The sequence below is a fragment of the Tamandua tetradactyla genome, chromosome 2 (assembly GCF_023851605.1).
Source record: "Tamandua tetradactyla isolate mTamTet1 chromosome 2, mTamTet1.pri, whole genome shotgun sequence".
In the NCBI taxonomy this organism is placed as follows: Eukaryota; Metazoa; Chordata; class Mammalia; order Pilosa; family Myrmecophagidae; genus Tamandua; species Tamandua tetradactyla.
Window position 1 is genome coordinate 68,895,137 of NC_135328.1, and position 24,066 is coordinate 68,919,202.

The 24,066-nt window shown below is 41.5% G+C and overlaps 1 protein-coding gene across 3 annotated transcripts in view; it reads left to right on the top strand.

Moving 5' to 3' along the window:
• Nucleotides 1–24,066, top strand: part of MOB3B (MOB kinase activator 3B) — a 224,341-nt gene that overhangs the window by 177,160 nt on the left and 23,115 nt on the right. For all 3 annotated transcript variants that reach the window (XM_077147989.1, XM_077147990.1, XM_077147991.1), the window contains exon 3: nucleotides 4,678–4,880. In XM_077147989.1, coding sequence (XP_077004104.1) covers nucleotides 4,678–4,880 — 203 coding nt within the window. The remainder of the gene's footprint in view (nucleotides 1–4,677; nucleotides 4,881–24,066) is intronic.

Here is a 24,066-nt window from a genome sequence, read left to right on the forward strand (position 1 = left end):
CCTGACTCCCAGCCTCTCTTCAATTGCTCGTGCTAGCCTGTGGTGAGTATGGTGCATATTGAACATGTCCTGACCTGATCCATTTGCAACTTTCACTTTTGCAGAATGAATTAAATTAGAGGGAATGGTGGAAAAGTCAGGTCCAACTTAGCAGCCAGAACTAAGAGATTCTGACGGACCAGAATTCTGAGGATAGAATCCTACCTGCCTGTGGAGCCAGGTGGGAAATAACAGAAGTAGAACATGGTCCCAAAGATCCTACTAAGTGCCACACACTTATAAGAATCCTACAAGGTAAATGGCTTTTACCCATGTTATGAATAAAACACAGTCATGAAGTAACTTGCCTGTGTACCTAGAAGTGGTAGGGCTAGGATTTTAAACTAGGTCCTCCAGATTCCAAAACTAACTTCCTTCAACTACTAGAAAGATAATTCCCAGCCATAAAGTAAAAGGGAGAGGCAATACTTAAAATTAGGCCTAAGCATCACCCCCAAGAGAATCTTTTTTGTTGCTCAGATGTGGCCTCTCTCTCCAGCCAGCACAACAAGCAAACTCACCACCCTCCCCCTCTCTAAGTGGGACATGACTCCCAGGGGTATAAACCTCCCTGGTAATGTGGGACAGAAATCCTAGAATGAGCTCAGTCTCAGCATCAAGGGATTGAGAAAACCTTCTTGACCAAAAGGGTAGAGAGCCAAATGAGACAAAATAAAGTGTCAATGGCTAAGAGATTCCAAACAGAGTCGAGAGGTTATCCTGGAGGTTATTCTTACGCATTAAATAGATATCACCTTGCTAGTCAAGATGTAATGAAGAGGCTGGAGGGAATTGCCTGAAAATGTAGAGCTGTGTTCCAGTAGCCATGTTTCTTGAAGATGATTGTATAATGATATAGCTTTCACAGTGTGACTGTGTGATTGTGAAAACCTTGTGTCTGATGCTCCTTTTATCTACCTTATCAACAGATGAGTAAACCATATGGAATAAAAATAAATAATAGAAAGAACAAATGTTGAAATAAATTTAGATTGAAATGCTAGTGATCAATGAAAGGGAGGGGTAAGGGGTATGGTATGTATGAATTTTTTTCTGTTGTCTTTTTATTTCTTTTTCTGAACTGATGCAAATGTTCTAAGAAATGATCGTGGTGATGAATATGCAACTATGTGATGATATTGTGAATTACTGATTATATATGTAGAATGGAATGATCATATGTTAAGAATGTTTGTGTTTGTTTGTTGTTATATTTTTTAAAAAATTAATGTTAAAAAATTGGGCCTAAAAAAAAAGGGAAGAGGCAAGGGGCAAACTAAGTTCAAGGCCAGAGGGACCAAGTGTAGAATGGAGGGCAGAGCCAAGTGTTCAGATCTGAGCAGATACAGGTACGGTGGGGAAAAAAAGCAGCTTGTGGATAACCTAGAAGATTCCGGCAACTGCCATGTATGTGTGTTCACGACTTTGCCTTATATATAGTCATAGGTGTGGGGACTGGCTTAAAGGGCCAGACAGGTGAGATGGCACAGCTGAAATTCCCCAGATGTCATCATAGGTAGTGAGCCTCCCCAGTGGAGCTGGGAGAAGGGAAAGATGAGTACACCTGAGGGAGTTCAGGCCACTTGGAATGGAAGGGCCATGAGGCTTAAGGTGTGTGCAGAACCCCAGAGCAAGAGGTCAGGATTTCAGGGTGGTTGGGGCTCACTGGCTTTGGAGTTAGACTACTTGCTCCAAATCTTCCTCTACTATTTGCCAGCTGGGTAACCTTGGGAAGTGACTTGATTTTCCTAAGTCTGTTTCCTCATCTAGGAAATACAAGTAATAATAGTGCCTTCCTTCAAGAGTGGTTCTGAGGACTCAATCAGCTAATCCATGCAAAGTGCCTGGCATGGTCCATGGAAAACAGTAGATGTTAGCTGTTACTATCAATCAGAGGTTCATGGCCTTAAGCCCGGGCAAGGAAAGCACGTTTCTCCTTGAAGGCAGTGGAGTATATCGGCTGACCTCACAATGACCTCCACCTGTGTGTCTCTGCATGCTGTGGACTATTTCTTTTTTCTTTTTTTTCCTTTTATTAGAGAAGTTGTAGGTTTACAGAACAATCATGCATGAAACACAGGTTTCCCATGTAACCCCCCCACTGCCAACACCTTGCATTGGTATGGAATATTTGTTACAATTGATGATAGCATATTTTTATAATTGCACTATTAATTAAAGTCCATGATTTAATTTCGAGTTCCCTGTTTAGGCAGTGTAACTCCACAGTTTTTTTAAAAAAATTTTTTTATTCTGTTACCATAATAAACAATCTAACATTTTCCCTTTTAATTATGTTCAGCTTCATATTTCAGTGCTGTTAATTGCATTCACAAGGTTGTGCTATCACTGCTTGTTTAACCCTTCTTTTATTTAATTAGATTTCTGTGCCACTGAAGAATAACCTTCAGATGCCTCGTTGTCCTTATCAACCAAGTAGTGCCTGTCTTGTAGGCAAGAGAGGGAACCACACTCCAACATAACCATATACTTTGGATTTTAGAGTCAGGCAGACTTGGTTCAAATCCCAGCCCTGCCACTTCTTAGATGAGCGGCCTGAAGCAAGTTAGTTCATGCCTCTGAGCTTCAGGTTTTTCAATCTGAAAAGTAGGAATAATAAAACCAACCTCACTGAGAAGTTGAGAAGGTCCTCCATGTCAGCCTCCTGGCGCTGGATGGGTGACATGATCCTCCTTCCGAGGGGTCTAGGCTCAACCAGAGGGATTCCATTGCCTCTGGGACTCAGCTTCTTCAAAGACCCACCTGGCCGTGGGGTTCTGCAGGTCTCACTGCAGCAGAGGGACCAGCCCATGAGCTCTGCAGGTGGCTGCTCTCCACCTTCTCCCCACCGCACCCTCTAAAACCCAGCATCAGTTTCCCAGGCAGTCAGCTGCCAAGCTGTGTCTCCTTCTCTCCCTTGGTTCATTTGCTATGTTGCCAATTTGATTTTGAAGAAAAGCCAGTGTCAATGTTAGGGCTGTGGGGAGGCAGATCTTGCCACTGCTGATTACCAGAAGTGCCCTGGGGGTCCCAGGTGATCCCTTTAAAGAGTAACTCTTACCAGACAGCTGTCACTGGGTCCCTGCCAAGGCATGGGTCACAGAATCCCAGTTCCTGGGGACTGGGGGCATGCCCAGAGTACAGCTCTACATTTTGCTAAAAGGCTGGAAGTAACTCTTCTCCTTATAACAATATAGAGCTAGCTCCAGATCTTACCTTGCAGAGAGAAGGGGGATATTCCAATTTAGCGAGCTCTTCCCATATTCTAGGGACTACAGGAGGATTTTACTGATGTTAACATCCAGCTAACCAAGCAACAAAGACCCATGTTTTACAGATGAGAAACCAAAGTTGCACAGGTACTGCTTCTAATCCTCACAACCATTGAAATTTTAATTTGCATTTTACGTATGGAAAAACTGAAGCTCAGAGATGTTAAATAACTTGTTCATGGCCATACACCTAGAAGAGGAGCAGACGAGGGATTCAAAGTTTAACTTAGAGATCCAATACAGCATGTCACCTCGTAAGAACAGTGTAAATAACAAGAATTTAAGCAGTGTTTGAGAGGGAGAAAAGGAAGTGGGCTTGCAATCTTGCCATTTGCTGCCTTGACTAAGCAGGAAGCAGTGGCCATCAGGCAGGAAATCTGGATGATTCTATCCGACCACTCACCTTTTTGTGTTATGAATGAAAAACATAACTCTTCAAACTAACCTTCTTCAAGGAGATAAACTGGGAATGAAAGTGATGAGTATCTATGAACTTTCTTGAATTCTTCCAGCTCAAAAACAGTATATCCCAGAAAGGTTTTGGATCAAAATTGGTAAACTGACAGCATGCAGGGAAAATCTGATAGAGATGTTTGGTTTTGCTCCATGGTGTTTTTTTTAAAACTTCAATTGCTAACAATTTAAAAATGTAGCATGCTCACATAAAACTCCAGATTTCAGAATTTCCTTGAACAAATCAGAAATTCTGGCAGCCAGGGCCTCCATTCCTACCTGACCATTATTGGCTGGAATTGAGCAGTGGCTGCTCCCTTTGAGGTGAAGGTACTTTCTGATTTGCTCCAGTCCCCTCCACTTCCTATTGCTCCCCTGACCAGTTTTCTTCTACTACAGGTAAGAGGAAGATAAACTTTCTTGTGCCCTAAAATGCAGGAAAAGTTTAAAAAAAAAAAAAAGCAAAATGGGAAGGCATGTATTTATTTTTAGAAAGAAAAAAATATTTCTGCATGTTTAATATGCAAAGTTCATCTGCAAACAAACAAAAAATACAACCAAAGAAAGAAGCCTGGCCCTTTTCACTCCTTTTTTTTTTGCATGGGCAGACACCAGAAATCGAACCTGGGTTCTTCAGCATGGCAGGCGAGAATTCTTCCACTGAGCCACTGCCGCACCACCCCCTCTTCATTCATTTTTATCTCCCTCTGATCCTTGTTGGAGTTTGAACTTAACCCACCTTTAGCCATTTTTCCAACAGCTTCGTACACAGCTGCCCAAGGAGAGTTGGGCTTTAGCAGGCCGATTTGGAAGCTCAGGGTCAGCGCCATCCTCCAGACACACTCATGGTCTCCGGGTCAAAGTTTCCCCATCATGGTTTCATTGCTTCTTTTCTTTTCTTTTTTTTCTCTAGGGGTTCCCTTCCCAAAGAACTTCCTCCAGATCTGCAAGAAGATCCTGTGCCGCCTTTTCCGGGTCTTTGTCCATGTCTATATCCACCACTTCGATCGGGTCATTGTCATGGGTGCAGAAGCCCACGTCAACACCTGCTACAAACACTTCTATTACTTCGTCACAGAGATGAACCTCATAGATCGCAAGGAGCTGGAACCCTTGGTAAGCACCACTGTGCTCCAGTAGTCCCTGAGACACCCTCAGGAACTCAGCCATCTGCCTCGGTACTGGCAGACCCATGGAAAATGCCCCCTGAAGGTTAGCTGTTAGTGGGGCACTGCAGAATTAGAATGGGTTTAGAAGTCAGCTGAAGGCCAGGAGATGCCAAGATGTTCACTGACACTTAAATAAGTGTCTTAGATTCCTCTCTTAGAAGTGGTGTGACTTAGTGGGAAGATAATGTTTGGCCAGAGGAAGTGGCTTTGCATTCCATCTCCAATATCAGTCACCTGTTTATGTAACTAATCAGGGAGGATCAGAAACATTTCATCAGGTAGTAAATGAATATTTAGTGCCTTACAATGTGCGAGTGCGAGGCATACAAAGTCAGGAAAACTGCCTTTGAGCGACTTTTACTCCAGAGATAGAGATAGAAGTAAATCCAAATTGAAAATACAGTGCATAGGGAGTTGACGTTTCATGTGGAATCTCCTGCAATGCAGCTTTAACAGAATATATTAGAATTCAGGGGCTTTCATATAAAAACTTTAGTGTTATTGCCTAGGTGAATGGGGACCACTTTTATTTTATTCATAAACTATTTTCCAGTTGGACTCAATCTATCCTTTAGAAGCCAAAGACCCCAAAGAAGCCCAGCACCCTTTGTACCGTGTGGCAACTTAACGTGCACGGCCTCGTCACCGCTGTTTCTGACTGGCTCTGAGTTCTTATCCAGTAAATGTATTGCTTTATTGTAAAATCATGCTTTTTTTTCTTGAAACAGCTTAAGTGACAGTTTTACCAAAAACACCTGACAGAACAACTAAATTCCATCCAAGTCTATTTGAAAAAATGGCCAGAATGCTGGAGCTAGGCTGTCCTCTCATGCTACCCTGTTGGCCTTTCTCTTTCTGTGTTCGACCTGTGTCTTACAAAAAAGAAAAAGTTAGTATATTTTATATATCACTTCAGAGCTTCTCAACTTGAAATATGTCAGTGTGCTGTGAGAGTTCATGGCAAAAATATTTTTCTTTGCATCACTCAAAAGTTCTGGGACAAATCAAGACTTTCAGGATACAATTGAGATGTATGTTATATCTAAGATGAACTGATTTTCTTCATTTTCCATACACAACAGTTTTCCAGAAAGCTCTCTGGGGGCAGGAACTGAGTCATCTTGAACTCAGTTGGACAACTACGGTGGAAAGAAGCTAAAGGCATTGATGGTTGGGTTATGCTACTGCATCTTTTACAAAGACTGTTGTGGGTAAATAGCCACTACACGATCTTTATGGGAAAAAACTGTACAGACCATTCGAGATAGTTTAAAAGACTGGAGAGTTAATAAGGTTAATTTCATAAAGTTTTGCAAAGGAAAACATGGCTAGAGGACATGTAAATGAAGAAGGTGGTGTGTTTTAGTTTGCTAAAGCTGCCAGGATGCAATATACCAGAAATGGAATAGCTTTTAAATAGGGAATTTATTAAGTTGCAAATTTACAATTCTAAGGCCACAAAAGTGTCCAAACTAAGGCATCCGAAGAAAGATACCTTAACTCTAGAGAAAGGGCCAATGATGTTTGGGGTTTCTACATGGCAAAGACTGCTAGTTTTCTCTCCTTATTTCATCAGGCTTTCCCAGGGGTATTTTCCTTCTGCATCTCCAAAGGTCTCTGACTGTGTGGGCTCTAAAGCTTTCTCCAAAATGATTCACTCTTAAAGGACTCCAATAAGCAGTCCTACCTTGAATGAGTGGAGACACATTTCCATGGAAACTACTTAATCAAAAGGTCCCACCCACAATTGGGTGGGCCACATCTCCATGGAAACAACTTAATCAAAAGGTCTCACCCAGCATTACTAAATCAGGGTTAAAGAACATGACTTTTCTGGTGTACACAATAGTTTCAAACCAGCACATGGAGAAACCACTGTGCATCCTCCATCGTGCTTCTTCTGTTCTTTTAGTTCAGTTCTCACCTGTGGACATGTTGGGGTAAAGTGAAAGGACTCTCCTCAGAGACTCACCAGAAGGAAGATGGTTTCCTAAATGCTCATGCTGGTGGTTTTGGTAAGCTAAAGGAGCAGAAACCTCAGATAGGCAGAGCTGAAAGTCAATCTCTCCTTTACAGAGAGAGGCATGAAAGCCACTATAGGATAAAGTTGAACATAAGTTAGCAAGTAGAGAGATCCTCTCTTTGCCATCAAAAGACTCTCAGTTAATTACTGCCATTGAAAATAAGCACTAGAGAGGCTAATACCTGGCAGTGCCAGGAGCTCAGACAAAACTCCAAACTAGCCAGTATTCTAGAAAAGAGCTAATTTGGGGAACTGGGAGAAAAACAAAGATTAGATTAACCAGGAATTATTAATAGTGGAAGTGAGCTAGTTTGGTGTTGGTTTCTTTTTCCCCAGAAATGTATACTCTGAATCTTGCTTGAAACGGTATCCTTCCTACAACTTTATTTTGTTCAATATAATTACAAGGAAATGAATGCATTTAATGCTTTTACATATTAATAAGCTTTATTTTTAAAAATGCTTAATTGCCCCCAAAATATGTATTTATTTTATAAACCAAAACCTATAAATGGCCAGCAAAAGAGGATATTTCTGAGGACAATAATTAAATAATGTCAGATGCCAGATACTTAGCACATGCTGCGCCTGTTAGGAATACTGTTCTTGTGGATTTTTATTGCTGAAATGAGAGCTATCATTTCCAATAGTTGATGATAGTGGATATCTGACTTCTAAGCATACTGTTGCAGTGCACATATTACAATCAGTTACAGCATATCAGGCCAACACATTCCTTATTTGCATATCTTGAGTACTTTATATACGCAAAGCAAGTTGTGTTGATGTTCCAAATGCATAAGAAAGACATGCTTCCAAATGTATAGTACAGTCTAAGGAATATAAAATAATGAGTGTCACTCGGCTTTGGCCCTTGAAGCTGATGAAGTCAGGCATTTGGCTTCACATTCTAATTGTACATTCTTTAGAGTCTCACGTAGCTAGAGGCCAGAGGGCAGCATTTGTGCAGCCAGTTTCCTTTAGAATCCCAGCATTCCCAGAGTTCCCACCCCTCCAGTGGGACATTCCTGGTGTGGGGCCTTGAGACTGCATGGTGTAGAGCTGAGACAACCCCTCCTCTTTCCTACTGCTGAGCTTCTTCCATTTGCAGCCACACTCCTCTGTTCCCAGGGCCCACCCTGTTGACTGAATATCTGACATATTGGTTGTGTGGGGTCCAGAAACCCACAAAGGTGGGAGACTCGGTGCTTAACACAAGGCTCAGTCAGGTTCAAATTCTGAAGGCTTCACTTACTACTATCCTTGGGCAAGATACTTGGCTTCTCAAAGCCTCATGTCCTTATTCGTAGAATGGATATAATAGTTGAATTGTTACAAAAATTAAATGGGCTAGTTACATGATAAGTGCTCCTGAACTTACTGTTCACAATCTGTTAAGTGAAATGAATGTAATCAGGCACATAGTAAGTGAAAGTACCTGGGAAAGAGAAATCAGTCGAGTTTGCAGACTATGGCATTTTATTCAGTTCTCTGAAGCTTTGCTACAACAAAGGATACCAGAACAGAAGCAGCTTCTGCATTCTAGGGATGACGAATGGCTTTTATAGGCATAAAAAGGAAGGTAGCTTGACTCCTATTGATTGGACCAGGGTCTGTCTGTGTTATAGGGGTAGGTTTAGGGCAGGTGGAATTTATTTTGTATTGGGGCAAATGTCATGAACTAAGGGCTTGACTGGCTACCTGGATCAGCTGCCTTAGTGGAGATTTCAAGTTTCAGAAGATAAAAAGGGACCTTAAGAGAGTATAGGGTTTTTTTTGTTGTTGTTGGTAGTATTTTTTTCTTTTTCTTTCTTTCTCTCTCTCTCTCTCAAGGGCTCCCCAGGGCTTTTTTTAATACAGTTTTATCATACCCTGTCTCTCTCTTTCCTGGATCCTATGGCCCTTGGCCATCGTAGGGTATCCTGGGTAGCAGGTGTATTGATTGTGTTGTAATGTCTCTCCCATGGGAATGACAAATCTTTAAGGGCTTGGGGTATGCAGAGCATGCCTGTGTTGCCCATATGCCTAGTACATAATAAATACTTAATACATTTTTGAGTTGAGATTACTTTAAGGATGATTCAAAGGGATTCCATACCAGTCTTTGTTTCATTGGTACCAGCGTTTATCAGAGCATGCCTGCAGCCCTCCACTTATCCATTCCCTTCTTGGAAATAATGCTTCATCCTATCAATTAGCAATGGAGATTAAAGGCAAAATAAGGCACAAAGCAGTAATGGGATGCATCCTAGGCTTTAGGCTTCATAGAGGAAGATAGGGCCCCAATTCCCAGTCAATTTTCTGTTCCAAATTGCAGACAGGGCTCACACAGGGAATGTTGAATGCTCTCATACTGCCCATGTGTCCTGGCATGTCAGGCATAGGGCAACCCGTGATCAGCCCTCCCAGTTTTGACGCTGAAAGTCCAGGGTCCAGGGAAAAACTTCAGTCCTGGACAAACTGGGACAGTTGGTCACTCTATCAGGCCTCTCAGTGGGAATGTGACTTGGGATTCCAAAGCTGGGAAGAGGTCTCCCTGGTCAGCCCAGTGAAGAAGGTCAGCATGTCCATCCACCCACAGGGCTTGCCACATGGCCCTCCCCTGGGGCCTGTCTCTCAGCCACTGCCTCCTGGCAGCCTGGGAACCAAGGAACACATGCCATTTCATTTGGTCCCCAACAGGGAGGGGGAGGCTGGAGCACTGACTAGACACAGATGTGACAAATCATCCATTTCTCATGTGACTGCTACAGCTGAGGATAGCCCAAACTCAGGCAAGTTCACAGTTGGCAGAACCAGCCCAGTGATCCTGATCATTAGAAAATAGGCAGCCCCTGATCAAATAAGCAGGCTGCCCTTGGTCCTTGGCAGCCTAGGAGTCAGTGGACAAAATCTAACTAACAGAATTATCATTAGCAAACGCTCATAGCCAGCGGTGTTTTAGTGGACGTTTACTGAAAACAAAAACAGACTTGAAGAGGGCTTTTAGCAAGGCAGTATCTGGGGAATGAAGAATCTTTTAGGACAAAAGGGGAAAGATTTGGAGGAGGTGGTGAGGTTGAGGGGCAGGAGGTGCTCGTTCACCAAATGCACCTGGTGACCTCTAGGTGACCTTGGTCTAGGCACTTCACTTTCTCTCCAGACTCGTCTCTTTATTTCTAACAATGAAGGTAACTACCCATCATCACCTGCCTGGCCACAGTGCTGCCCTGAAACCAAATGTCACCCCTTACATCAGAAAGCTAGGGTCCTAGGAACTCTTTAATTAAATCAATGTTCCTCATGGGGGAAGGGGAGCACAGACCACCTGCATCCAAACCTCCCAGGAGAGCTTTTTAAAATGTGCATACCCGGGCCTCCCTAAAGCATGCTTTATTAGAATTAGTGAGTTTAGTGCCTAGTACCAAGCATCCTCAGTTTATACACCTCAAACTTTAATGTGCATATGGATCACCTGGGATCTTGTTAAAATGCAAATTCCTATTTGGCAGTTGGGGCGGGGCTTGGCCAGCATTTCGCTCCCAGGGTTTATGATATCCGTTGTGCTGGTTTCAGGACCAAGACCTCAGATGGTGCCCTCAAATTTGAGAATTGCTATTTTTAGCACCTCATCTTTTCTCCTTCTCTGAGATTGGGAGTTAGCTCAGTGAGGTGGGAAAGTACAATAAAGGCGAATAACTTGAGGAGCTGCACATCCCACGAGTGTCCCTCGCTGAGTGATGCTCAGTGAAGAGAGACTTCCTTTCTTGGTCAAATGAGTTTACAAAATATTACATCAGCTCCACTCTAGAAGACTTACAATGTGCAGTGTCAGATTAAAGGCCTTGAGAAGTCATCCAGTGAAGAAACTGGTTTGATTTTGTCTAGTTCACCCAATCACCCAATTTAACTGCATTTGGCTACTAAACATTTTTGTTGTTTAATTGTCATCACCAGTTTATGTCCTATAGAGATCATGAGCTTTGGGACATATTTCGAGAACCCTGCTCATCTTTATGATGTGTCTCTAGGTTTTGAGTTTTCCCTCCCCGCTGCCACCGCTTTCCAACCACACACTCCCCTCTGCTGTGGGGAATGAAAAGGAAAGATTAAGAGAGGGATAGGGAGGGAATTGAAATTCCTCATATAGCAGGTCTTTCATGGAAGGAAAAAATGAAACCTAAACCTCTTCATTCTCCTTCCTCAATCCTCCCACAAATGCAGGGCTATGACATCCCACTCTGAGTTCTTTTGATGTGCAAAGAACAGCATTTTCAAGAAATAAACAATAGCTCCTCTTGGATGCCAGATATTCATTCCATTAAGCTCTCTCTGTATATTATTTTGCCTACTCCTCACGCTGGGTATCTCCACTTCAAACAGGCAATTTCTCAGCTTCCAAACCCCATTCCTCCCCACCCCTCTCATCCATTACCATCATTTTGTTACAAGAAATGCCCCCTACTCCCCCCCCTCCCCCCATACACACACACACACCCTTTGATTTGTAGGTAGGGACTTTTGGCAAATGATTGAGGTACACACTTCAACACCAAAACCATCCCTAAAAACAGGTACTGTAAGACAGAATGGAGAATAAACAATTTGAGAACCAAAGATTTGGAAAGCCTGTTTTATAATGGCTAAGGTACAAGCCCATCTAGGCTTAAGCAAATGCTGAGCTAGCCTTCCCCTGAGAGGTGGCCGTGCTGGTCCTGTACTTCCCCTGGAGCTGCTTAGGTGAATACAGTAGCCAAGCTTGGGCCATAATCACCAGATCGGGTCAGGACTGTGAAAAATCTAAAGTGAACCATGAACCAGCATTGTTGGACTTTCAAAAAGACCTTTTCTTTTGCAACATTATCTATGCAAAGGCCTTTGGGCTGCTTGTCAGGTGGGTTCCTTGACTTTCAGCCAAATGGTTTGGACATGGAGACAGCCGGCCAGGAAGAGCTTCAGCTTGCAAGTCTGGCAGTTTGTCATTTCCACTATTACATTACCACATTAGGTATCTGACCCTGGGCATGGTGCATAATGTCTTTGGGCCTCAGTTTCCCCCATCTGTGGGAGAGAGAGCAAGACTGGATCATCTCTAGAGTCCCCTTAGTTTCTGAGACTGATCTGTGAGTTGATGTGACACTAGCCTTGTCATCTTTCATTCTAGATGACCTCGCTTTGCTCAGAGAGGTCTTCATGAATTAACAGCCAAATAACTATGGGAAACAGTGAGTTAAAGCTATTCCTTTAATACGCTAACATGCATCCTAACTCTCCAAACAAGGCATAGAATATGCAGTATTTATCTGATCAAGGAATACTTTTTCTACAGAGCATTTTGTGGGACTAGTGGTTTTTGAAGGACCCCTTGGGAAATACTGACCTTTCAGTTTTGTCTGATCTGCCATCTGTATTATAAAGTCAATCCTCTTCTGACTGCTAAGTGTCAGCTAATAAACATTTCTAAACACCTACTATATGACAGGCACTAGGCTAAGCACTAGTGTGACAGTCAAATCAGATGCACCCATTCTTTAAAAAGCTCACAGTTTTAAAGAATTACACCCTTTAACCCATTACCTAGAGCTGCACACTCCAATATAGTAGCCATCAGCTAGCATTTAAATTTAAGTTAAATAAAACTAAAACTTAGTTTTTCAGTCTTACTACCTACATTTAAAATGCTCATTAGCCACATGCACTTAATGGCTATTGCATTGGATGACCCAGGCACAGAACATTTCCATTATCATATTGGAAATCACTAAATTAGAGGCTCTATATTCAAATTACTTCCTACAATATACTTTTTTTTTTTTTTTTTTTTTTTTTTTTTAAAGGAAAGACAGAGAGAAGGAAGGAAGGATAGAAGGAACGAAGGAAGGAAGAAAGGGAAACATTTTTAAACATTTTCTTGTTTTATTGTATTCTGTTTCTCCGTTTTTGTTACATGGGCTGGGGCCGGGAATCGAACCGAGGTCCTCCGGCATAGCAGGCAAGCACTTTGCCCGCTGAGCCACCGCGGCCCGCCCTACAATATACTTTTAATACCCTCTCCCATCATCAGTAAGCCAGATGCATTCAAAATGGCCCCCATGCTGCTCAGAGAGGTGTTGGCCATTTAGCTACCTAAGCCCCTGGAAGGGTCTGCTTCTGTCTGATAGGCCAGCTCTCTCCCACTTCACAAATGAAGACTAGATAAAGCTCAGAGCCTTCTGCTTGATGTTTCTCCCCGGGTGACCCACTGGGTCTCTACATCAGGGAGCTCCTCAGCACCTCAGGAGTGCTTTCTGTTTCTGAGGCAACAAATCCTAAGTGCATTTTTTAAAACAGTGTTGGAAGTTGCTGCAGAATGTCAGTCCCAACAGAGGTTAATTCCCCTCCATGAACATTTATATGAAAATATAAATAGTCAGTATGGCTTGATGCCCATATATAAACCTGCCAAATTTGGGCTGCTATGTGTGGTCCAGACTACTTCAAATTTCCCAGCTAGGTAAGAGTAGATTTTGGAGGCATTTAAAAGATATCAAATGAGTATTAACTTGGGATTTGAATGCAAGAAGGTTTAGCTTATTAATAATAATTATCTTCTTTCACCATCCGACAACAGTAAAAGCATGAGGGCAAGATAACAAGCAGTTCTTAACCTAGGGATTCATATAGACACTTGTATAATCTTAGGAAACAATTTTATACATAAAACTTTTATTTATACATAAAATTGAAACGTAAAATTTGTATATATAAAGGCCAGATCTATGAGCCTCCTACAAAGCCAGTTAAACACAAAGTACTGCTAGAGCACTTTACTAATGACAATTAGTTCCACAATGCTACTGCTAATAGATTCCTATGACATTGTGAGTTTCCTTGTTACTGAACCAATACAGAAAAGTAAATGAACACATCAGCTGCCATGCTGGAGACCCGGGTTCGATTCCTGGTACCTGCCCAAGCGAAAAAACAAAGAAATGAACACAGGTAGTTCTGGATGAAGAAAAGAGAAATGCAGACTACTCCAAAGGGAATTTTCTAGAGTTCTTTGAATGAACCAGGTCTTCTCACCTGCAGAACTTAGGACCTGGAGTTTCTTCAGCCTCTATGTCCTCCTAAGCCCTGCTTATCCTACGAGTCTCAAGTTAATTTCCCAATCTAGGGATGACCTCTCTTCACCCTACACTATATTAGGGCTGACTGTTGCTGGAGTTCCCTGATCCCAGAGAGGGCAACCAAGATGGAAGCCACGATATCTTTTATGGACCAGTGTCAGAAGTGACATACCATTCCTTCCATCATTTTCTGTTCATAAGAAGTGAATTGCTAAGTCCAGCCCATACGCAAGCGGAGTGGAATCAAGCTCTGTTTCTTGAAAGGAGGAATATCAAAGAATTTTTGTACATATTTTTAAGCCACCATGCAGACCAAAATTTTTTAACTGGCTAGATTTGTTTTTGGTCTCCTGGAGTTTTCATTTCTCAGCTGCTAAAACAAAGACCATACATGGGTTGGTTTAACAATAGGAATTCATTGGCTAGTGATTGCAGAAGCTGGAAAGCGCCTTCCTCCCAGGTGGGCAGGCCAATATCTTCAGGCTGGCCAGCAGTTTTTGTGGATCCTTGGCTTTTCCGTTATATGGCAATGCACACAGCGATGTCTTCTCCTTTCTCTTCTGGGTTCCGTTAGCTTCCGGCCTCTTGCTGTTCCTTATGGCTTCTCGCTCTGTGCCCAATTTCCTTTGCTTGTAAGAACTTCAGCTCTATTGGGTTAAGGCCACCCTCATGCAATTTGGGCACACCCTAACTGATAACATCTTCAAAGAAACTATTTACAGTGGTTTCACACACACAGGACCAGGGATTGGGGTCTGAACATGCCTTTTTTGAGGGATTTAATTCAATCCCCAACATGTCTCTCTCCCATTTCCCACTTCCTACAGCCCAGGTCTGCTGCTTCCCCAAAGTGCTCACTGCTCCAGAAACCACTTGCCCCCATTTTCTCAATGCGGTCTCTTCTTCTTCCCCTTCCTAGTCATGTTCCTTGAAAGAACTCTAGCCAATTGTCTCCATGTCCTCTCTTCCCTTTCACTTCACAGGAATCTGCCTTTACCACTCCAGAAACTCATTCCTTCTCTTCAGCCTTTGTGCACTTAACTTTTACTACAGATAAGAAACAATGGATATCATTATCCATTAACAACGTCTGTTTATGGATGAATCTTAAAAACACTGTGCCAGGAAGAAAGAAACCAGGCTCAAAAGTATATACTGTTTGATTCCATTTAAATGAAATTTTCGAACAAGCTAAACTAACCAGTGTCAGAAAGTGGATCAGTAGTTGTCTGGGCCCAGGGATGGGAGTAGGGGATTGACTGCAAAGGAACAAAAGGGAACTTTCTGGGGTGATGGAAATGTTCCATATTTTAAGCATGATGGTAGTTTCATATACCTGTCCAAACTCATCCAACTATGCTTTTGTATAGATTCATTTTATAAAAGACAAACTATACCTCAAAGAAGTTGATTTTTTTAAATATATTTTAAAAACAACTTGAGTATTCCAAGAACAGTATTTCAACAGGTGTTGATGAAAATATTTCTCTTCCTTGTTGCCTGGGTGGCTAACTAGACAAACTGAAAAGGAAAGTAGTAACTTATCTCTATGGGCAAATGAGAATATCTGCATTTTTGGTTGGTTATAATAGCAAAAATAATTCATGTCACAGAGAAAGACATGAGGAATCTACTGCAAGGGAAATTTTCTGTGTTGCTCAGGGTCAGTCTCCTAGGCATGCATATATATTAGAAGTAATATAAGCAGACATATAGCAGATGCAGTGGCAGCTGAATGGAAAGGCCTGCACAGGAGGTATTGAGAGGACTCATAACCCATTTGGAGAGCTCAGCAGACACGGATCCTCTCTCAAACCTCTGCCCAGCCCAGTGACTGAGGAAAATGACTATCCTGATTCCTTGGCATGTGTCCTAAGCCCTCACACACCCCAGCTGTTGCAGGTGTGCAAGCACTTGTTTCCAGGTGAGGCTCTCCCCACCTCTGCAAACCACTTATTTATGGTTTACAGCCCTTGGTGTACATCACCTGGGGAGATTTCAGAAAGTGTACCAATTCTTAGGTCCCATTCCTAATCTATTAAGTCAGAACCTTTAAAAGTGGGGTTGAAGCAACATTTTTAGGGAAAGCTCTCCAGGTGATTCTGGTTGATGCCACAGGTGAGACCAGGTGAGAGTGAATATGGTGTCTATCAAAGATTTTCCTGCCCAGGAACACCTGGGAAGCTCTCCAACCAGCGCTGCTACATTTCTATTATTAATGATTTCTGTGTAAGATTATGTTAGCATAAATGGGTTCTGCTGCTAGAACAAAAGTATTATATTCAGGAAACAAGGAAAGGTTTAGTTTTTCTTCCAGTTCTGTATCATTGTGGAATCCACAATGACACAGATTATCACTGCCTTTCATTTTATTTCATGTAATTTTCTAATAATATAATTATTTTAAAATAGAAAATTATGGTGGAGATTTCGATTTAGGTCTTATTAAAATACTTTGGCATAGAAGAACTTTAAATGTCCTGTAAAAATTACATTTTTTTTTCATTTTATATGTTCAGCTCCTGAGGAGCTAATAGCAGGGGAAAGTCTGAGTACAACTATGGATCAGGTGCTGCAAGGGAGATATGACTAAGCATGACTTCATCTAATCTGCATGCAATTCTATGAGATAAATACTGTTTTATTTTTATTTAAGGAGTATCAGACAGGCAGATGAAATGCTTGCCCAATGTCACATAGCTTTATGGAGCCAGGAGTTGAACACAGTCTGCCCCCAAAACCCAGACAAAACCCTCCGATGAGGAAATTCATTTTTGGTGGATTTTTGCTCAGGGGCACATAGACTCCAGTGGGTTCTGTGGTTCTACAGCAACCAGATGATCTGCCAGGGCCTCTGGCTCTAACATCCCCAGCCAGAGCAGATTCTAGAGCTGTCTCAGCAGCACTGGTCTGGGAGACCCTGACTGAGTCACTTCAGTCCCCTGAACCCTTGCAGTGCACATTGTTTAATGTCTCCAAAGGGATGCAGTATGTAAAAAGCTAGTACAAAATACTGGAGTGACTAAAATCTTCAAGAATATTAATGAATACAGAGCAAAAGATCCCAAACCAAAGCCACCTGATACCAGGCAGGCAGCAATGATAAATTGGCAAGCAGGTAGGAGAAAATAGGAAGCTGTGGGAGTGTCCTACAACAACTCTGGGCAACTGTTCCAGTGTGGGAATAGAGGACCAATATTTCCAAATTGAGAGAAATTGGAGCGCTAACATTTTAGATGAGCTCTCCAGAATTTTAAATGGTGACAACTAATCAGAGCCATTTTGATTTTTGACTTATTTTTAAATCTACAGGCCTAACAAACTCCTTCTAGAAGTTCAATTTGCTTAGGAGCCATCAGTTGCGTCCCTGCTTTATATCAAACCTATGGTGGACAGGACAGGTCCTAGCCCATTACAACCTGTTAACACATCTAGTGTCCACTTATAGTGTTATTTTTATTTTTAGTTTTTTTGCATGGGCAGGCACCAGGAATCAAACCTGGGTCTCCAGCATGGCAGGTGAGAACTCTACCTGCTGAGGCACCATAACCTGCCCTATAGTGTTATTTTAAAAGTTTTCCCTTAACTTGAAAAGTCCAGAACATCCAAGCCTATAAAGTGAAGCGTATATGTGGAAGAGGATGGTATGGTATTTATAAGAGGCAGACACTCAGTAGCCATTTGATGGAGTTGATGCCAACTTCACATCACGCTGCTCCATATTCCATCACCGTTGCTGGTCTGCAGTGTCTGAGTTGCTTCCAGGCCCCAAGAAACACAGAGCACGTCTGTTCCTTTGTCAGTGGCTTTACTCAACACAACTGGTGTCATCACCAGTTGGACTTTAGATTGCTGACCCTGTCACTGCCAGGCAGCTGTTGTTATTGTATATGCTTACCGCCAACAGTAGGGCCTTCAGAAACCCGTGCCATATACTACTTCGGCTCTGGGAAACAAGGAAAGTATCAGAGACCTCACAGCACATGCTCGAGGGATTTTATCTTAATGAATCTTTGAAATACACTGGCAAATGGAAAGGAGTCAAATAAGATGTTTGGCCACATCCAACATATGCTGGTTTTAGTTTTACGGCCTAATGATTGAAGAGAAAAACTTTTCATTAGGGTTGGCACTCCTGCTTGTATCTAAATTCCATTCTTAATTCAAGATTTCTATTCTGGTTTTCTCTTTATTTGGTAGGCACTCTTCTAACAGTTGCAAGAGCGTTTGTATGTAACACTACCCAGGAATCTTAATAAGTGGCTCACTAGGTGTGGGTTTCCCCCTTTGGTGTTGCTGGTGTAAGATGTTAGAGAGTTACAAGAGGTTTTCAGATGTAGTCTTTATTTTGGTTTCTGTTGCTGGTACAAGAGTACTCAGAGTTTTCCATCAGTAGAGATTATTCTAAATGGAGGAATTCTGGTAAACATTTTTACTTCCGCTTAACAGCAAAACAGAGGGAATTGCATTTGTTGGACATGGATGTTTTCCTGAAACACACATACACGTGCTAATGCTCATTTATTCCTGATAAAGTTTCAAATCTTTCAAAAGCCCTTTTCTAGGGATTTTTTTTCATTTTGTTAATGGAATTGTATATAAAAATCTTATTTGGGACTTCCTGGAAGATGGCGGCTTAGTAAGACGCGCGGATCTTAGTTTCTTCTCCAGGACACCTACTAGGGGAGTAGAAACGATACAGAAAGCGCCCAAAGCCACAACAGAGATAAAAAAGACAGCGTACCCCATCCTGGAACGGCTGGCTGGCTGAGAGAAGCAGCTCGGGTGAGATCGCCGAGGCGCGCGGGCCTTACCGGGCAGGGTGGCAAGCGGCCGGAGTTACTCCCTTCCCCCTTCCCGGGCCGGCTGGGAGAATTGGAGAGGCGGTCCCCTGAAACCAAGGCGACTGGCGCCCACACCACGCGCAGCCCCCGGACCAACTGAGAGAATTGGATCGGAAACCCCCAGGCCGCGGAGAACGGTGACCCCGTGACTCCCGGGGAACGTGCACTCTCTCGGGTGGGCCGCTGCCGCTGGTGCCCTCCCGCCACGCTTGTTGCCCAGGGCCGACTAGGAAATTCGGACGGGCTCTTTCCCTGGCTGCGGCGACCAGCAACCCTCCCTGCGTTCAGACACCCTCCCTGCGTTCAGACCCCGGGCCGGCTCAAGCCGCTTCGGCTAGCGAACCCCCAGGATGGCGAGAGTTTTCCAAAGTTTAAGGTCCCACAGCACCTTTTACTGGTGGGACCCGCAGACAAACGTGTGCCACGAGCGCCACCTACTGGGCAGGATAAGAAAAACAGAACCCAGAGATTTCACAGAAAAATATTACAACCTTGCTGGGTCCAACACCAAGAGAAATCTGAATAAATGCCCAGACGCCAGCAGCAGAAGATAACTGTCCACGCTCAAAAGATTGAGAATATGGCTCAGTCAAAGGAACAAACCAATAGCTCAAATGAGACACAAGAGCTGAGACAACTAATGCTGAATGTACGAACAGAAATGGAAAACCTCTTCAAAAATGAAATCGATAAATTGAGGGAGGACATGAAGAAGACATGGGCTGAACATAAAGAAGAAATAGAAAAACTGAAAAAACAAATCGCAGAACTTATGGAAGTGAAGGATAAAGTAGCAAACATAGAAAAAATAATGGATAGCTACAATGATAGATTTAAAGAGACAGAAGATAGAATTAGTGATTTGGAGGATGGAACATCTGAATTCCAAAAAGAAACAGAAACTATAGGGAAAAGAATGGAAAAATTTGAACAGGGTATCAGGGAACTCAAGGACAATATGAACCGCACAAATATACGTGTTGTGGGTGTCCCAGAAGGAGAAGAGAAGGGAAAAGGAGGAGAAAAACTAATGGAAGAAATTATCACTGAAAATTTCCCAACTCTTATGAAAGACCTAAAATTACAGATCCAAGAAGTGCAGCGCACCCCAAAGAGATTAGACCCAAATAGGCGTTCTCCAAGACACTTACTAGTTAGAATGTCAGAGGTCAAAGAGAAAGAGAAGATCTTGAAAGCAGCAAGAGAAAAACAATCCATTACATACAAGGGAAACCCAATAAGACTTTGTGTAGATTTCTCAGCAGAAACCATGGAAGCTAGAAGACAGTGGGATGATATATTTAAAATACTAAAAGAGAAAAACTGCCAACCAAGACTCCTATATCCAGCAAAATTATCCTTCAAAAATGAGGGAGAAATTAAAACATTCTCAGACAAAAAGTCACTGAAAGAATTCGTGACCAAGAGACCAGCTCTGCAAGAAATACTAAAGGGAGCACTAGAGTCAGATACAAAAAGACAGAAGAGAGAGATATGGAAAAGAGTGTAGAAAGAAGGAAAATCAGATATGATATATATAATACAAAAGGCAAAATGTTAGAGGAAAATATTATCCAAACAGTAATAACACTAAATGTCAATGAACTGAATTCCCCAATCAAAAGACATAGATTGGCAGAATGGATTAAAAAACAGGATCCTTCGATATGCTGTCTACAGGAAACACATCTTAGACCCAAAGATAAACATAGGTTGAAAGTGAAAGGTTGGGAAAAGATATTTCATGCAAATAACAACCAGAAAAGAGCAGGAGTGGCTATACTAATATCCAACAAATTAGACTTCAAATGTAAAACAGTTAAAAGAGACAAAGAAGGACACTATATACTAATAAAAGGAACAATTAAACAAGAAGACATAACAATCATAAATATTTACGCACCGAATCAGAATGCCCCAAAATACGTGAGGAATATACTGCAAACACTGAAAAGGGAAATAGACTCATATACCATAATAGTTGGAGACTTCAACTCACCACTCTCATCAAGGGACAGAACATCTAGACAGAGGATCAACAAAGAAATAGAGAATCTGAATATTACTATAAATGAACTAGACTTAATAGACATTTATAGGACATTACATCCCACAACAGCAGGATACACCTTTTTCTCAAGTGCTCATGGATCATTCTCAAAGATAGACCATATGCTGGGTCACAAAGCAAGTCTCAACAAATTTAAAAAGATTGAAATCTTACACAACACTTTCTCGGACCATAAAGGAATGATGTTGGAAATCAATAATAGGCAGAGTGCCAGAAAATTCACAAATACGTGGAGGCTCAACAACACACTCCTAAACAACGACTGGGTCAAAGAAGAAATTGCAAGAGAAATTAGCAAATACCTCGAGGTGAATGAAAATGAAAACACAACATATCAAAACTTATGGGATGCAGCAAAGGCAGTGCTAAGAGGGAAATTTATTGCTCTAAATGCCTATATCAGAAAAGAAGAAAAGGCAAAAATTCAGGAATTAACTATCCATTTGGAAGAACTGGAGAAAGAACAGCAAGCTAACCCCAAAGCAAACAAAAGGAAAGAAATAACAAAGATTAGAGCACAAATAAATGAAATTGAAAACATGAAAACAATAGAGAAAATCAATAAGGCCAGAAGTTGGTTCTATGAGAAAATCAATAAGATTGATGGGCCCTTAGCAAGATTGACAAAAAGAAGAAGAGAGAGGATGCAAATAAATAAGATCAGAAATGGAAGAGGAGACATAACTACTGACCTCACAGAAATAAAGGAGGTAATAACAGGATACTATGAACAACTTTATGCTAATAAATACAGCAATTTAGAGGAAATGGACGGGTTCCTGGAAAGACATGAACAACCAACTTTGACTCAAGAAGACATAGATGACCTCAACAAACCAATCACAAGTAAAGAAATTGAATTAGTCATTCAAAAGCTTCCTAAAAAGAAAAGTCCAGGACCAGATGGCTTCACATGTGAATTCTACCAAACGTTCCAGAAAGAATTAGTACCAATTCTCTTCAAACTCTTCAAAAAAATCGAAGTGGAGGGAAAACTACCTAATTCATTCTATGAAGCCAACATCACCCTCATACCAAAACCAGGCAAAGATATTACAAAAAAAGAAAACTACAGACCAATCTCTCTAATGAATACAGATGCAAAAATCCTCAATAAAATTCTAGCAAATCGAATCCAACAACACATTAAAAGAATTATACATCATGACCAAGTAGGATTCATCCCAGGTATGCAAGGATGGTTCAACATAAGAAAATCAATTAATGTAATACACCATATCAACAAATCAAAGCAGAAAAATCACATGATCATCTCAATTGACGCAGAGAAGGCATTCGACAAGATTCAACATCCTTTCCTGTTGAAAACACTTCAAAAGATAGGAATACAAGGGAACTTCCTTAAAATGATAGAGGGAATATATGAAAAACCCACAGCTAATATCATCCTCAATGGGGAAAAATTGAAAACTTTCCCCCTAAGATCAGGAACAAGACAAGGATGTCCACTATCACCACTATTATTCAACATTGTGTTGGAAGTTCTAGCCAGAGCAATTAGGCAAGAAAAAGAAATACAAGGCATCAAAATTGGAAAGGAAGAAGTAAAACTATCACTGTTTGCAGACGATATGATACTATACGTCGAAAACCCGGAAAAATCCACAACAAAACTACTAGAGCTAATAAATGAGTACAGCAAAGTAGCAGGTTACAAGATCAACATTCAAAAATCTGTAGCTTTTCTATACACTAGTAATGAACAAGCTGAGGGGGAAATCAAGAAACGAATCCCATTTACAATTGCAACTAAAAGAATAAAATACCTAGGAATAAATTTAACTAAAGAGACAAAAAACCTATATAAAGAAAACTACAAAAAACTGCTAAAAGAAATCACAGAAGACCTAAATAGATGGAAGGGCATACCGTGTTCATGGATTGGAAGACTAAATATAGTTAAGATGTCAATCCTACCTAAATTGATTTACAGATTCAATGCAATACCAATCAAAATCCCAACAACTTATTTTTCAGAAATAGAAAAACCAATAAGCAAATTTATCTGGAAGGGCAGGGTGCCCCGAATTGCTAAAAACATCTTGAGGAAAAAAAACGAAGCTGGAGGTCTCGCGCTGCCTGACTTTAAGGCATATTATGAAGCCACAGTGGTCAAAACAGCATGGTATTGGCATAAAGATAGATATATCGACCAATGGAATCGAATAGAGTGCTCAGATATAGACCCTCTCATCTATGGACATTTGATCTTTGATAAGGCAGTCAAGCCAACTCACCTGGGACAGAGCAGTCTCTTCAATAAATGGTGCCTAGAGAACTGGATATCCATATGCAAAAGAATGAAAGAAGACCCATCTCTCACACCCTATACAAAAGTTAACTCAAAATGGATCAAAGATCTAAACATTAGGTCTAAGACCATAAAACAGTTAGAGGAAAATGTTGGGAGATATCTTATGGATCTTACAACTGGAGGCGGTTTTATGGACCTTAAAGCTAAAGCAAGAGCACTGAAGAAGGAAATAAATAAATGGGAACTCCTCAAAATTAAACACTTTTGTGCATCAAAGAACTTCATCAAGAAAGTAGAAAGACAGCCTTCACAATGGGAGACAATATTTGGAAATGATATATCAGATAAAGGTCTAGTATCCAGAATTTATAAAGAGATTGTTCATCTCAACAACAAAAAGACAGCCAACCCAATTACAAAATGGGAAAAAGACTTGAACAGACACCTCTCAGAAGAGGAAATACGGATGGCCAAGAGGCACATGAAGAGATGCTCAATGTCCCTGGCCATTAGAGAAATGCAAATCAAAACCACAATGAGATATCATCTCACACCCACCAGAATGGCCATTATCAACAAAACAGAAAATGACAAGTGCTGGAGAGGATGCGGAGAAAGAGGCACACTTATCCACTGTTGGTGGGAATGTCAAAGGGTGCAACCACTGTGGAAGGCAGTTTGGCGGTTCCTCAAAAAGCTGAATATAGAATTGCCATACGACCCAGCAATACCATTGCTAGGTATCTACTCAAAGGACTTAAGGGCAAAGACACAAACGGACATTTGCACACCAATGTTTATAGCAGCATTATTTACAATTGCAAAGAGATGG